Source organism: Hydra viridissima, unplaced genomic scaffold (genome assembly GCF_058129835.1).
Source record: "Hydra viridissima isolate aposymbiotic clone 2 unplaced genomic scaffold, HvirCarnegie_v1 scaffold_2, whole genome shotgun sequence".
NCBI classification, from domain to species: domain Eukaryota; kingdom Metazoa; phylum Cnidaria; class Hydrozoa; order Anthoathecata; family Hydridae; genus Hydra; species Hydra viridissima.
In genome coordinates, this window is record NW_028324301.1 from 4,997,984 (window position 1) to 5,015,150 (window position 17,167).

The 17,167-nt window shown below is 27.9% G+C and overlaps 1 protein-coding gene and 1 pseudogene across 1 annotated transcript; both read left to right on the forward strand.

The window, feature by feature from the left end:
* The first annotated feature begins 348 nt into the window (after nucleotides 1-348).
* On the forward strand, nucleotides 349-1,716 carry LOC149891650 (uncharacterized; annotated as a pseudogene).
* Nucleotides 1,717-6,353: 4,637 nt separating this feature from the next.
* On the forward strand, nucleotides 6,354-14,204 carry LOC145185840 (ubiquitin-conjugating enzyme E2-17 kDa-like). The gene is made up of 6 exons (XM_090079363.1): nucleotides 6,354-6,674; nucleotides 9,430-9,496; nucleotides 13,000-13,031; nucleotides 13,187-13,264; nucleotides 13,357-13,462; nucleotides 13,665-14,204. Exons 1-6 carry the CDS (start codon nucleotides 6,651-6,653, stop codon nucleotides 13,805-13,807), a joined length of 450 nt encoding a protein of 149 aa, XP_089935489.1. The 5' UTR covers nucleotides 6,354-6,650; the 3' UTR covers nucleotides 13,808-14,204.
* The last annotated feature ends 2,963 nt before the right edge of the window (nucleotides 14,205-17,167 follow it).

Genomic DNA, 17,167 nt, shown 5'->3' on the forward strand with positions numbered 1-17,167 from the left:
GAGCGTCTGTTGATAATTGTGTTTAAAAGTTAAGTGCAGGACACCCAACAACACTCTCAGCTTTTCAAGAAAAAGAACTTCCTGATGTTCTTCTGACTATGTCACAGAGACTATTTGGTCTGTCTCCAAAAGATGTGAAGCAAATGGTATTCCAGTTCTGTGAAGAAAATGGAATTATTCACAAGTTTAATTGTGCAACTCAGTCAGCAGGAAAAGAATAGTTTAGGGTTTTTATTGAAACGTCATAATAAACTCTCCGTAAGAGTTGTTGAATCAACGTCATTGCATCGAGCCATTGGTTTTAATAGAATAAAAGTTATTCGTTTTTATGATAAACTAGAAAAAATAATGTTTAATGCTAATAAAATGCAGATTATTCCACCATCAAACTTATTCAACGTAGACGAATCTGGATTGTCTATATGCCATAAACCAGGAAAAGTTGTTGCCCTGAAGGGAAAACATAGTGTCGGTGGCTTAACAAGCTCCGAAAGAGGAAAAACAATCACAATAGTTTGTTGCCAATCAGCAAGCGGATTTTTTGTCCCTCCAATATTAGTTTATCCACGTATTCGAGTGAGGCCTGAATTTTTAGATAAAACCCCAATCGGTTCTATTTCTGGTGGCAGCAAAAATGGGTGGATAACAACTGATTTGTTTGAAAAACGGTTTGATCATTTTTTACAAGCAGTCCAGCCACAGTCAAGAAACCAACCACTTCTTCTAATTTTAGATGGACATTCAAATCATAAAAAAATCTTAGTGTTATTATAAAAGCTCGCGAGACAAAGGTTATTATATTACCACTTCCGTCCCACTGCACGCACAAACTGCAACCACTTGATGTTTCATTTTTTAAAAGCCTCAAAATATTCTATGATCAAGAATTTGGTCCTTGGTTTCGTCACCATCCAGGTCGTCCTGTAACTGAATTAGAGGTTAGTGAATTATTTGGAACAGCTTATGGGAAAGCTGCAACTGTTCAAAATTGTCAGTCAGGGTTTAAAAAATGTGGAATATATCCATTTGATAGAAATGTATTTACTGAAGAAGACTTTGCTGCAGCTAACCCTAACTATCACTTGTATATTGTATCAAAAATTTCAAAACCAAATACTACCTCTGAAATGCACCCTACTCTCAAAAATGGGGTAGACTCTGCTAAAGATTTAGATCATATTAATTTTGTCACAGAATGTGTATTTGCTTCTCAGAAAGGTAAATCATTTTAAAAGATGTATTATTTTTATCATCTTCCACCATTTATTTAAAACACAAATGTAATTTTTTTTAAATCAAGCAAAATAATAACTTATTTGTTGTTTTATTAGCCTAAAAAAATATTTCTTAAAAAAATAGTTCAAATTTTTTGTAATTTACATGTTGCCTAATTTTATTCTCCTTTTTTAATTAAACATTTTTATTTAGAATCTGCTTCACCAAACTCATCATTTACACTTCAGATGTCATTAGAATTAGCCACCTCTGATAAAACCTCACAACCTCATGGTGTTACATTTGGATCACTAGCTGGACTTGACATTGAAAATACCAAACAAACAGGTATAAAAAGGGGGGTAAATCATGCTGAAAGAATTACTTGATCACCATATAAATCTCAGCTAGAGGAATCTTTAACTTTGAAATATAAGAACAAGCAGCCACGTAAAAAGTGCATTAAAGAAAATATATCTACACATCAAAAGACGTGTTTGAATAACCTTGATGCTAAAGGTGCGATTAACAAACAACTTTGTGCAATGTGTCAATACAGTTATGGGGATCCTGTCGATCCATATTTAAAGGATAATTGGGAAAAATGGCATAAATGCTGTAGATGGTGGCATGAAACATGTGTGGTGTTTATGCTAAAAAAGTATTTACTTGTGATGACTGTATGAAACACTGATTCTATAAAAAAATGTTGAACGTCATATATTGATAAACTGTTTTTTAACTTTCTTAAATAAATCTCTTTTTATAAAGTTTTGTTTGAACTTTGTATTTTACTTTTTTATGTTTAACTATTGAAGTAATGTAAAATATTATTTATGAACTACTTATGAGCTTGTAAACATGAATTCTTATTTAAACAGAATTTTGAAATTATTATCGAAATCATAGAAATTAGTAATAATTTTATTTACAATCTTACTTTGGAAGCACATTTTTCTAATAAGGTTTCTGTTTTGGGTGATGTATTCATACTTTACTAAAATAAGTGGTTCAAAAAATATGAATCTTTGCAATTGCAACGCCCTTAATTAAATGCCAATTAGGTGTAACAAATTCCATTTAAGAGACAATTACTTTATACAATGCAGATTTATAGCTGTTTATAATATTTTAATTATATTAATGCGTTCTTAAGTATGCCGAATTTACCGTATCATTGTGCCGAAATTACCATACTAGGTCGCTAATTTCGTCATTTTTGAGTATTTTGTAAAACAAATTTTACATAAAACTTTGTAAGTTTGAAAAAATTTTTTAACTATTATTTAATAGATTTATCTGCAGGACATTGATATGCATGATTTTTTTAACGTTATTATAGCAACCATTCTCTATAAACAACAAAATAGCTTAATACGCCGAAATTACCCTACTTTAACTTACATTTATCTTATGTAGTTATGACGCTTAATATGATACTTCATATCCAGTCCACTATGTGGAGAGTTAAGGGGAATTTTTTTATGCTGTCACAGAGAAAAAAGAGAGAATCTTGTTAATGAAATAACTGAAAGCATAAGCTGACAGTTCTTTCGAATTTTTTTATTATTATGCTTCAGTTTTTTCAAAGCATCGAAAGGTTTAAAGGATTGTGGAAAGGAGGTGGAAGGCACCAACAAAAAAAGGCAATTAAAACGTACGAACAATATGAGCTGAGCTAGGTTATTACTTGTAATGCAATTAGAAAACTAGTACATTCATTCTTTATTTAAGGAGATTATAATTAAATGATTCAATAAAAGTTGCATTTTTTATTGAATCATTAATTTACCCAATGGCTAGATACAAAAGTATGGAACTTAAGTTCCATACTTTTGTATTTAGTTATTACATAGTTTAATACAGAGATCGTCTTATGATTCCAGGTCAATGACCAAAGTTATTGACCAGCAATCATCAGAAGTAATTGACCTCTAATCATCAAACTGCAATTACAAAAATATTAAACATGTTTTACTAAAGTTTGTTCGTTATTTAACCCAACCCAGTGGACATGCATCGCCCTTAGGACGTCGTGCGGACGATGCATGCCCACTGGGAAGGTAAAACTGTTTTGAATACAATTTATATACTTTATAAGTATATTAAAGAGACTGTTTACAATCCTTGGAAAGACTTCGATCTAAAATACCGACTTACCTCGATAAACTGCTGACTGACCAACTGCTGCCATCCGCTTTTTTTTTTGACATGGTTGCTGTAAGTATTTCTCATTTCTTCAAAATTTGATTTTGCATCCGTTGTCGTGAATAAAGCCTTCAAGATGCAATTAGCGTGTTAATCTACGTAAGGTGTTAACGTGTGTAGGTGGTAATGTATGTAGGTGTTAATGCATGTAAGGTCTTAATATATTTAACGCGTTAAAATGACGCAGTTTAAAAGCTGTATAAAAAGGGAATGGAGTTTGTAAAATGTATGATTCGCAGTTAGATGGGAAAATAATATCAAGTTCATAAAGAATTCCCCATACCGTATTTTTCTAGGGTTCAGAAATAACAGTTATTAGTTATTAGTCAAATAGTCAAATGAACCCATCAATAACAGTCCTCAGCAAAGCGTTTAGACAATGGTAGCCCAATCCAAATATAGCTCTTAGCATTACCATCAAGTAGGTTGAAAATAATAACAAGAGGTGGGTGGCGCAGTTGGGAGGTTTGTGGGATATCGTTACACTAAAAAAAAATTACTTTATGTTGGCAAAAAAATATTAAATTTACTATAAAAGCAAAATGTTAAATATACAAAAATAATCATAACAGCGTGAATGATATTCTTTTTCTAATCCAAACGCTGCTGAATCTTTAATTTAAAGGCCAATTTACAAATCTTTTAGTAACTCTAACACTCCTTTTTTTACATTAACTACTTTATGTTTATTTTGTTAAAAGAATGTTTAATGTTACGAAACAATAATCTTTTTAAACGGGTGGTCGCAACTAAAAACCTTTAAAAACATGGGAGAATATTGCAGTTTTGCGCATTTGTCAAATATCGAGTTACTTAAATATTATAAGGTGATTTAACTAACTAGCTTAGTTTGCATTTGCAACACTTTTTAGGAAAGAAAAATTCTTATAAATGTTAAACTCTTATATGTATTAAAAAGAAGAAATTCTTATGCATGTAAATCATTGTTTTACATTTTATTATTCTGGTAAAAGGTCTTCATCAAAAACTTGATTACTCTTAGTAAAGATAACAATATTCTCCTGACCACCATTAAGGCAAAAACGGGGAAGGGAGGTCCTTTATTAGTGTCAAAATATTTAAGAGAATTAAATTTCGAGTTACAAAAGGAATTTTTAGTAAATTGTAGGAAATTACCGTTTACTAAAATCTATTGAAACAAAGAGGCCATATATAAAAATGGTCTGTATTGAACATACTTTACAAGTCTCGTATGCGGCTGCTTGGTTTACAAACATGAAATTATGTCACGTTAAAAACTATGAACGTAACGTAACCTTTAAAAGCCAATTTAAAACATTTTTGGTAGCTAAATGTGATAGTACATTGTAAGTATAAATGTGATAGTATAGTGAAAAAGCTATTTTAAAATTTTTTGGCCCATAAAATGGATTTAAGACTTATTTGTTTGTGGTTTCCTGTAAAACTGCAATAAATAACGATTAGAAGGCTATATGGCCCAGACGGAATATGCGACAGATATCAAATTTGTATTTTACTCATTCACCAAAAATGGAGTTAAGACAAATTGGCTCTTATGTCCAGATATGTCTACTTATCTGTTACAATTTTTATTTTAAGTTTGTCATATGACACATTAATGCAATATAAAAGATCAAAGTTTATATATTTTTTAAAATTTGTTATACACATGTTTAATTGTAAATTAACTTTTTTTAGTTTGAAACGTATTTGTACTCAATTGCTTAGTTATTTTTAATAAATTTATTTAGTTGTGTGCATTTAACGTTTTAAAGACAATTTCCTTTTTTAAAGAAACATGTATCAAGTGGATACCAAAAAAATAATAACTCATGTATAATTTACGTTCGCTTCGTATTAATCTTATTAACTAAAGTTCATTTTATAAAAAATATAACAAGTATTTAGCTTTACTTTTTCGTCAATTTAAAGCATGATGAAGTTTTATTATTTCGTGTCAGTAACTAAAAACCTATTGTGTTGAACTTAGTAATGTCGAGGAAAATGGTCCTGCCTTACGCTGATATGACCTATGTCAGTTGTAAATTACTGAAATAATGTTAAATAATTAGTAAATTAGTTTACCTCCGCATACTTTTTATTTTAATTTTACAGATGGTTTAATTTTTTCAATTTGAAAGCGTTATTCTAAAATGGCATTAGTTAAGGTTTCGCAACTTTAAATTGTGGAAAACAGCCACTATAATTTAAGTAACAGACCGACCATAACCCGTATTACGGATTGCTTTTTGCCAGTATTCATGAATATTCTTTTAGGTTTTTTTTTTTACTGTTAAAAATTTTTCTTGTGGATCTCATTGAAATCCAATTTTACTAATGAAAATACCTGAAAATTATACAAAAAAAAAAAAAAAGAAGACTTTTTTGTTTGTATTCCACTTGCTTTTTTCGATAAGAGTTTCTTGAAAACGTTTCTTAATAAAGAATCGAAGACTCCAAATATAAAAAAAAAACAAAAAAAAACAAACAAAAAAATCTATTGTTTAACTTGACAAAGCGCATCGAAGATGACGTTAAAAGTTGTAGGGCAGTTGTTGATGCTTTTTTCAACTTATTGATGATTGAGCAAACCAGTAAATTATCTGGACACCAATTGAGAAATGTAAAGTCATTTTTTTTTTTTTTACATTTCTTTGGTGTCTCCTGCAACAAGGAAAATTGTTTCAAGCTTATTATCGAATCCTTTAGTTTAATTTGTGGTAGTTAGAAAAAATGTCGTCAATTTGATAGCGAAGTAGATTTCTTAAAACTTGAAAAAATTTATTTGTAAAACTTTGCGTTTGCTTTCTTGAAAATTAAAAAAAACATTTTTTAACAATGAAGCTGTAGCACTAAATTTGTATAAAACTAGGCCATATTCACTTCAACAGTATTTCTTAGACTTGAATAACCCACGATATACCGTCAAAGCTGCAAAATCAACCTTTAGAAATCCCTTATGGGATAAACAAGTATATTAAAAAAATAATGGTAGATTTACCAATTACATAACTGGAGTTATCAAAAGAAAACCATCGAAATTGGTTATTTAATGGTTTTTATTGCAACCAAAAAGCCACCCATGATTTAAATTTAAGTATGCACAACGGTGGAGATTTTCATTTTTTTTTTTTAATCTTAGTAGCAACTAAACTTAACTTCGCGTTTAAATTGACTGCATTTTGAGGCTGAAACAACCAACTTTTAACCAACCATTTTTTAAAGAAAGAGTAATAAGTAAAAAAATGGCTATGAAAAGGATTCATAAGGTAATTAGATTGTTTTATAGATTATATTACTAGTTTTATTAGGTATTTACAACTTATAACAAAGACCTTGTGTTATACGAATGTGTTATGCATTACATCAGTTAAGTATCACCATAAAACTAAAAAAACGAAAATGCTATTACATTACAATGATATAGCTTTTTTTCCCCCTCATAATTATATATCATGTTTCTTATTAATATATGTGAAAATTAAGTTGAAACCTTTTTTTTCCTTAAGTAAGGGCATCTAGATGATCATTTATTTATCTAGATAATCTGAAAATGTATTTCCTCTGTTTTATTACAAATTAACAAAAATAAAAGAAAAAGAAGTTAGTTAATAGTTTAAGATAATACCAGATCTACTTTAAAAAGAGTTTAGTACCAAATCTTTTTTTAAAAAAAAGAAAACAGTCTCAAGTCTGTGGCATTTTCTGACGTTTTATTCTTTATTGTATTCAGATCTTTATTAGTTTTTGTATTCAGATCTTTATTAGTTTTTGCATTCAGATTTTTATTAGTTTTTGCATTCAGATTTTTATTAGTTTTTTATAGTATCTTCTAGAGATCTGATATTAGTAATGCATATGTTAAAAGGTATTTGTTAAAACAGTTAAAAGACATTATCTTGTTAATTTTATACGTCCTGATATCAATGATCATTTTATATATTATTTTGGTGTGATAAAAGCAGGTGAGTTTTAATTTTTTCTTCATATTGGTAAAAAATGAAGAACGAACTTAAAGAATATGTTAGTTTAATAGAGTCATTAGAAAGCAATACTTGCCATGCTTTGCAAATTGTTAAAAGCTTAAAGAAAAAATATAAAAGAAATGAAAGTAGAGCACTGTGTTAAAAGAAAAAAGCTTTTTTTAGAGATATCAAGTTCAGTATTATTAAGAATTACAAGTTTGCAAATACTTGTGATTTGAGTGTTGTTGTGTATATCTTCTCAATTTTGAATTTTTTCCTAATATTATATTTTTGTTCTTATATTTTAAGAGCAACAAGTTTTTGATATTAAGTTGGGCTAACCTGACTTTTTTTTTGTTGGTAGGGTTGTTTCCACACCTACCATGAGTTTAACAAAAGTTATTATAGTATGTTAGATTACTAAAAAAGTACGAATGCATTAGAAATGAATTTTTGCAACCACAAATATAATATTTTAAGTGTTTGTTTAAAATTGTTCTCACTTTGAAACATAAATCATTTATGTACTAATTTTGATCAAACTTTTGAAACACAGTTTTCTTGTCTTGTATGTGTTTAACACTTATTGTATATAGTGTTGACACTTATTGTATATCCTAAAATCTGCTTTTGTGTCTGATTTATAATGTACTCATGTTTTCAAAAGAAAGATTAATGCATTTGTAACATTTTTGTTTTGAATTTACTGCTATATTTCAGATGTCACAACTGAAGGTAGATGTTCTATTTCCTGCTTGGACATTTGGAATGATTGTTTTTGCCATTTAATTTTTGTTATTCTGTTGTATGTCATCAGATAAAATTATGGTTTTACTTGTCTTAGATAAGGCTCTTTTTCAAAAGTGTAGCTGCAGGTATTCAGGATTACCATTGCAACCTAAGTGATCATTAACTTGTTTGAATTACTCTAAAATACTTAAATGAATGCATGATTCAAAAAAGATTATGCAAGAGGAAGCTGATAAAGTCACATTTGAAAGATTCTACTCTAAATAAGTAGTTGGAGAGTCAATTGCTATTAGCACAGCTAATCTTTGAACAATTTTTGTGTAGTCAACACTATTAGTGACGAATGGAAAAATTTTGGTCTTTTTAAAACCACTCTTGATATTATTTGCCATAAAATATTGACTATGAATGAATTTAAAGCTACTCATACATTTTCCTTGTTTATTTTCTGTCCTTCATGGTCAATGCCCCATTGTTGGGAAAAGGATTTCCTTTTTGCTTTCATTGGCTCAAAAACAGCTACATTAAGTGGCAGCAAGATATGTGTTACATTTAGGAACAAAGCAACAATAGTTATTCCATTTTTAGAGCAAAACTTTCCAAAGTAAAGTTTTTCAAACATCTTGCTTACTGTGTACACAAATATACCTTTTTTAACAGCATCAATAGCATAGTGTAATTGACTATCTGTATACTGAAATCTATGTTTTCAGCTACCAGTTTTTATCTTATTTTTTCGCTGTGCCATTTTAGATACAATATTCTTTTTTTTTTTAATGGTAAAAGGCATAAATGTACCATTCGTTGGACAATACAATAAGTATGGAATCACATATTTTTAGTTCATACTTATTGTACATTTAAAAATACTACATTTACACTATAATTATGAGCAGTTTTGTTAATATTAAAAATTATTCAGGTTTTATTTACCTAATTAAGTTCAATTTAGAAATAAACTTACACAATCCTTTTAAATTTGCTAAGCTTGCTTAGGAACCTTCTAATTGCAGTTACTTATGTGTGGACAGTAAATCTGCTGTATTCATAAAAGTAACAGTGTATTGCAGTTTCTTTGTTTTCAAACAGAAGTGCATGGTCATGTTGTTCATACATAAAATACAAATATAAAAAAGAATGACTTCTTGTTACAAAATTCCTGTTGTGTTTTGAAAACCTGCAATAAGTGTTGATTCATGTTCGGTGTGGAAATGACCCTATTGCTTAGCAATTTTTTTTGGATGTTCTTATTGTTTTGTATGTTACCTAATATTTTCATGTATTCTATAAAAATTTTTTTTTCCTCTAGGAATACCAAGATATTAAAATTGATCCACCTGCTCAGTGTTCTGCAGGACCAGTGCAAGATTCTGATTGTAAGTAAAGTATTCACTCAGATTCCATTTAAAATATTTGTTCACCTTTCAGTTACAGAAAACCTAAATTATTTAAACTTTCATATTCAAACATTTAGTCTCAAGCATTTTTCCTCAAGCATTTACTCAATGTCTGACTCATCTTTTTTGTGAAAAAAGGTTTTTTTAATATAATAATTACCTCCATATCTGATCTTCCTTAATGCATCGTTAATACTTAAGTCATAAATTTTATTATTTAACCAAACATTTCTGTCTTGTAAAAGCAATAGAAAGTAGCTCTCTTATATACTCCATAGTTATATTATGTGTTAAATAGATTTAAAATTTTGTAGATATTAAAAAGGGGTTCTTTATCTATAACCTTACAAATGAAATTATGATATATTTAACTTTTTCTGAATTACAAGATTCTGAATTATTTATACTTTTAGTTACTTATTGTGTAAGTAATTTTATAAAACCTATCTTGTAAATTATTACCTTACTCTGAATTGCTTGTAGTGAATTTTTCTGAATACAGAATTATTTAATCTTCAGACTACACTTTTTGAATTCCTTGCATAGTTAAAAGCTGTTTATCTTTTTTGTCAAATATGCTCTTAAACTATTTTTTGTGCATATTAATTGTGAACTTAAATGCAATTTCTTACAATAGTGTTATCTTTTAATCTTATTTTTGTGTACTTTCTGCTAAAGCATCAAATAGTTGTTTGTTTCTTCTTAAATAATTTTTAAAAAAATCTGCAAGTCATAGAACACATTGGAATGACCAACTTTGTTTCATTGTTGGTCAGGCAGTTTTTTTGTACTTTGATGCAGCAACTGTAACAACTTGTGCTATCCTAATGAAGGAGGAGAAAGTTGTTACATTTAATTTATGCAAATTCAATTTAACATTGATGACGCGATTTCATCTGTAATGAAATTTTTAACGGTAGTGAAAGAAAACAAATAAAGTTTTAGTACCAGAAGCTGATGTGTTTGGCAATTTCACATCTTCTGTGCAATATGAAGTCACTAAAAGTAAGATGCTATGTTGTATTAATGTGCAATCATATGATGCTGACTACAATTCCTGATTAGACAATAATTACATCCACTTTAAAAAAGTCCCATCATACTTTTTTATACTTTCTTTAGAATTTGCAATAGTTGACAAAGAAAAAATAACTGATGGGTTCTAAAGATTCTTTGCAACACAAAATTTGAAAAACTTTTAAAGTTATCTAAGATTTGTGCTGCAATACTTTAGAATATCAAAGAATGTGATCAATTTAAACTGTCTGTTTATGATTCAAACAGACAGTTTATATTGATCACATTTTTTGATATTCACAAAAGTTAAGAAATTTAAAGTGAATACAGGTCAGGACATATACATATACACACATGTTTAGAAATTTAAAGTAGAAACAGGTCAAAATTTTTCTTGTATAAAAAAAGAATGGTGTAAACAAAGGAAATAAAATTATGGTTTAGAAGAAGAAAGTTTAATAAAGATGTAGAGAGAAATGCTCACTCAGATACCTATTATTCGTGTGCAAAATTGGGTGTCTTACAACAGTAGTATGGTAGTAAAAAGAGCCCTGGCAAAAAGAACCACTTCCGGATGTATCAAAAGCAATTTAAGAGCTCATAAGAAAAAGAACATAAGTTCAAAAGAAAAAAAACAACCAATATTTAGACATTTAGAGTCATTAAATCTCACTATGCTAAATTAGGCAGTAAGTCTAAGTATCTTCTCTAGAAACTTTTAGTTGTAAACAAGTTCTAATCATTGAACTCTGACAGAATTCAATGAGACTAAGACTCTATATTCATAATTTAATTTCCCCTAAAGTTGCCAAATTTTAAAATGGGTCAAGTCTGAAATATGGAAAACATTTACATACAAAACTGAAAAAGAATTTAGTAAAGATATTGGTAATAAAAGTTATCTATGTTTACAAAAAGAACAAAACAAGACAGACCAGCTGCAATTTAAATATTGGAACATCTGTGTTAATCAAAAAAAGAACAAAACAAGACAAACCAGCTGCAATTTAAGTATTGGAACTTCTGTGTTAATCAAAAAAAGAACAAAACAAGACAAACCAGCTGCAATTTAAGTATTGGAACTTCTGTGTTAATCAAAAAAAAAAAAAAAAGTTAAGATGGTAATGGAACAATTCAATTTTGCAATTGAATCAATAAATAGTTTAATAAATTGTGTTTTCTTGCAATAAAAAGCCATCCAGAAGTTTGAACTGGATTAGTTTAAAAATTTTAATTTTACTGACCATCTTTTGTTCATATTAAAGTCCTTTTTTCAATACGTAAAATCACATTCTAAATTTAGAACTGATATTTAACTGAAATGAACCTTTTTTTTTTATGACTATTTGAAAAAAATTGAGACAAGAGTATATTCAAATATTCATATAACACAACTGTCATCTTAACAAGACAATTATTTACATAGTTGTCAGTTACACATAAATTAGTTTTATAAAATTGCTTGAGTTTTATTTTCATATTTTAAATCAAAGAAACTCAATTTTAATAGTTTTCCCAACTTTTTAAGCAAAAAAATAATTTCAGCACTGCACAATTTACTGCATAAAAAGTTAGTTATAAAGATTTTAAAAGCTGCGTATTAAAAGAAATATTGGTTTGGCAAAGTCTAACTTTTATATCTGTGCCAATCATTTCACCCTTGAATAAACTACAAAATATCTGAAAATACAGCAAACTAACCAAAGTATATTTACCTAAAGTAATTTAAGGTGATCTCTTTAATTTATGTTAAGTATCTTCAAATGAGTTCGTTATGTTTTCAAAAAAAAAAAAAGTGTTTTCAAAAGAACAAAAAAGTAAAGACATTGCTAACTTTGCAACTGTTTTTACTTGTCTTTTCCCAAAAAAACCTTTGCAGATTATATTAACTTATATTCTATTCATGAAGATTCTTCTATTTCACATTTTGTCTAGGAGGTGGTGCATTTTATTCTACAAAGCATGGATGATGCATTTGCTTATGATTCCAGGGTGCGTATTGCTGAAAAGAATAAATTCATTTGGTTTATAAAAACCCATTAAGATTTTAAAAACAGATAAATGTAAATTCATAAATGGTCTAAATGTTAATTTATATATTCTTTTAATTTCAAATAAAACATTCTGCTTAATCACACATAAAAAAATTTAAAGTACTTTTCTAGTCCTTAAAAAATATTATAAGTTTTCCTCAGACATTGAGTTAAAATTTTCATAACTTGACTCAAAATACTTTTTAAAAATTACTTGTGCGGAATTGTGCCTCTAACTAAACATAATATATTTAAAAGTAACAACTTATTACTTTTTTTAAAGGAATATTTTTTAACTAAAAGCAATTTTTCTAAGTTTTTTCCCTTAAATGTTCATAATTGAAGAGCATTTACTGATTTTCGAATCAAATGAAATGTATTCTTTGTGTTTTCTTCAACCACATAAATTCCTCTACTTTTTTTTTCTTGTAGTGTTTCATTGGCATGCAACAATAATGGGGCCAGTAAGTTTAAACTTTGAAAAAATTAAAGTCTTTAAGGAGTTTTAGTGTAAATAATTTTATATGTATTATTTGGATTAATCTTTAAAAGAGATAAGAAAACTAATTTTTTTTATATTTAGATGTAAAGTATGTTTCTTGTTTTTTTTTGTTTATAGGCAGATACGCCATATGCTGGTGGAGTATTTTTTCTTACTATACATTTTCCTACAGATTATCCTTTTAAACCGCCTAAGGTATGCTTTTAAGTAGAGGACTAGTGTGTTTACTTTGATACATATGTGGAACTTATTGAAAATGCTTCATAGGTTTCACTCTCATTTTTCAGGTTTCATTTACAACAAAAATATATCATCCAAATATAAATTCAAATGGTAGCATCTGTCTTGATATACTTAGATCGCAATGGAGTCCTGCATTAACTGTTTCAAAAGGTTACTTTTGATTTTTTTTTTCTTAGTTAACTTTTTTTTTCTTTCAACTTTTATCTTATAACATGAAAAAGTTGTGTTTGTTTTTTCAAGCTCTCTAACTTTCTAAATTAAAATTGAACTGTCGTAGTTAATGTTTGAATATTATTAGCAGAAAGTTCTTTCTTAATCCGTTTTTGCAATAATTTGCTGCTATTTTTTCTAGTATTGCTATCTATTTGTGCTTTAATGGCGGATCCAAATCCTGAAGATCCTTTAGTCCCAGATATAGCAAGGCTGTATAAAACAGACAGAAAGAAATATACAGACAATTGTAAAGAATGGACGAGACGCTATGCTATGCAATAAAGACTAGAAAAAATAATACACTTGTTCTTGTAATCAGATCTGCTGCTGTTGTGAGGCTTGTTGTTCGGAATTCCGCGATAAAAGAGCGAAACACTTTTTTATTTCAGACTCGTTTGAAACTTATTATTTCTCAATTTTTTTCTTCGTTAATTTAATTTTGGTCTTCTTGGTATCTTTTTGTTCTCGTAATTTTTACTTTTTTGTATTCTTTCTTAACGATTTTCAGATCTTTAGAGTAGATTGTTTACACTAAACTCGATTTTTTTTTTTTTTTTTTTAGAAAATCTTTTATTTATTCAAAAGCGCAACTTTTTAAAGATTTATTTTTAACTCATTTAAAATATTGTAATTAAAGTTTGTGTTTTGAAGAAAAAAAAAAATGCGAATTTTTTCAGCACGATTACGTTTTTTGGTGTTTCAAAGTGTTGAAAAAAAGTGGAATGCTATTTCTTGTTTACTATGAAGGAATGCAACTGCTTTTTGTTTAAGCAAAATGTTTTTAAGTTTTTTCTTTATATTGCACATTATAAAACCGCAAAGGCTTTTTTTTATTTATATATATATATATATATATATATATATATATATATATATATATATATATATATATATATATATATATATATATATATATATATATATATATATATATATATATATATCCTTGTTAGGTTTACGCACAAGGTAAGATAAAATTTTTAAAGAGTTATCCAAACCAATCTTTTCATCTTAAACGTTCACATTAAAATTTCTGATTTTTCAAAAAGAAATTCCTAAAGCATTGTTATAGAACTTTAGGAATAAAGCTTTTGTAATGTTATCAAAAATAGGTAAAAAATTTCAATTACTAAAAGTTTTAATGTAGAAATTTTTTTCATTGTGGCAAAAAAAGATCGATAAAGTAACCTAATTATATATATATATATATATATATATATATATATATATATATATATATATATATATATATATATATATATATATATATATATATATATATATATACAAATTGATCATAAAGAGGACTTTCAAGAAAACTTCCCCAGGACCCAAAATTTCTCTCAGTGGCTATGTGTAGGGGAGAACCTTAATGAATGGGACGATTATTGAATGGGACAAACTCAGATTCTTATACAAGCATCGATGTAAGGATATTCAAATTCCTGTAACAAAGAGTGATAGAAACAAGAACTCAACTGACCGACTCATCCATCCTATTGCTCTATGACCGTAATGACAATGGATGTAATTGTGTTTTCGAATGTAAAAAGTAATTTTTAAAAATGTTTTTTTTTTTTTCTGATTTTGCAGCAATTTTTGAAGTTATGGAAAATAAAATTCCATGCTTAAATAGATAGCAGTCTCTAGTACTACAGTGAGTAAAACATTCAAGCTTAATTAATGGTGTTTTTGGTGTGGCTAATCAATTTTGGATAAAGTGATGCGCATATTGAATGGGACAAAGTACTACCTGTTGAATGAATTTAATAAAGTATTATTTACAGCTCAGCAGAGGGATGCTGCAGTTCCTTACTTTTATCCCCATGGGTAATGAGTATTATTTACACACTTTTATACTGCAATATTTTACTTAAATAAAAATAACTAAATATAATATTCTAAAATGAGAAAGTTCTACTTTGATTGAAATTTAATTAGAGTTAAAATGTTTAAATTTAAAGATGTTTTTTTTGTGTGGTCTTTATGTATGTATCTATATATTTAACTACATTTACAATTAACAAACTAATTTGAAAAATGATTGAATTAAATACGTTTATTTTTAAATTTTTTATGTTTGTCTTATTCAATGAGACATACTTAATGAATGGGACAAATATCATGCTCCAATAAAACTCTCTTTTTACCAATAGCCAAATGCAAATCCATTTTTTTTTGTTTTACTATATCATTGAGCAAGAGTCGGTGGTTATCAAACATATTTAAATATATATATTAAACAATTTTATCTACGTTTAAAAAGCATTCTGCAAAAACTGTCCCATTCATTGAGGTTTTCCTCTGTGTGTGTGTGTGTGTGTGTGTGTGTGTGTGTGTGTGTGTGTGTGTGTGTGTGTGTGTGTGTGTGTGTGTGTGTGTGTGTGTGTGTGTGTATATATATATATATATATATATATATATATATATATATATATATGAATAAAAGTAACTTTTGAAGCTGTTTTTTGCAGGAAATTTCGTCTTTATCAAATTCTTTGTTTTTAAGCATCTCATTGCAATACTGGCCTTAAGAAAGTCAAGATTGTTCAATAGAGTTGAATTCAATTATTTACAATGTATAACTTTCAGTCATATATTTATGTAACAACGTGTCAAATGTTTTTTAAAATTCATTTTAAATTGTGATAATGAAAGCACGTGAAATTGTTTACCAAATATCTTTCTGAAGACATTGTTAAAATAACATATTCTGAAGTCATAGAGCAATAGGATGGATGAGTCGGTCAGTTGAGTTCTTGTTTCTATCACTCTTTGTTACAGGAATTTGAATATCCTTACATCGATGCTTGTATAAGAATCTGAGTTTGTCCCATTCAATAATCGTCCCATTCATTAAGGTTCTCCCCTACACATAGCCACTGAGAGAAATTTTGGGTCCTGGGGAAGTTTTCTTGAAAGTCCTCTTTATGATCAATTTGTATATATATATATATATATATATATATATATATATATATATATATATATATATATATATATATATATATATATATATGTATATATAATTAGGTTACTTTATCGATCTTTTTTTGCCACAATGAAAAAAATTTCTACATTAAAACTTTTAGTAATGGAAATTTTTTACCTATTTTTGATAACATTACAAAAGCTTTATTCCTAAAGTTCTATAAACGAGATAAAAAGAATTACATTTTCCACAAAAAAAACTTCTATAGTGCGTAACGTATGTACTTAAAGATTTTAATATAAAAAAGTTTTCTTTCTCTATGATTTTGGAGTTTTGTCAATTCTTAGGCCCACTGTACTGCGATGAAAAAAATCGGCAGAGCTTACTGAGAATGGAAGAGATTATGAGGTTAGAAGACCCCGGCTGTCTTGCTTTTCTACATTTAGCCACAGGTTCATTTATTTGTTCAAGTTTATTACAGAGAATTATCATGATATACAAAAATCACAAACGTTGTGCATGCGCATTATTAAAATATTTTATCGCGGAAATTTTTAGAAGGCTCTAACTATCGGCTTCATAGGAAACGATATAAGCTTCCTTAATCCATATATATTCATTTTTAAACATATATAAACAAGGTTGAATATGATTAAGCACATAATTTGTTTCCTTTGAAATTAATATTTTAAATCAGTATTAAATATTAT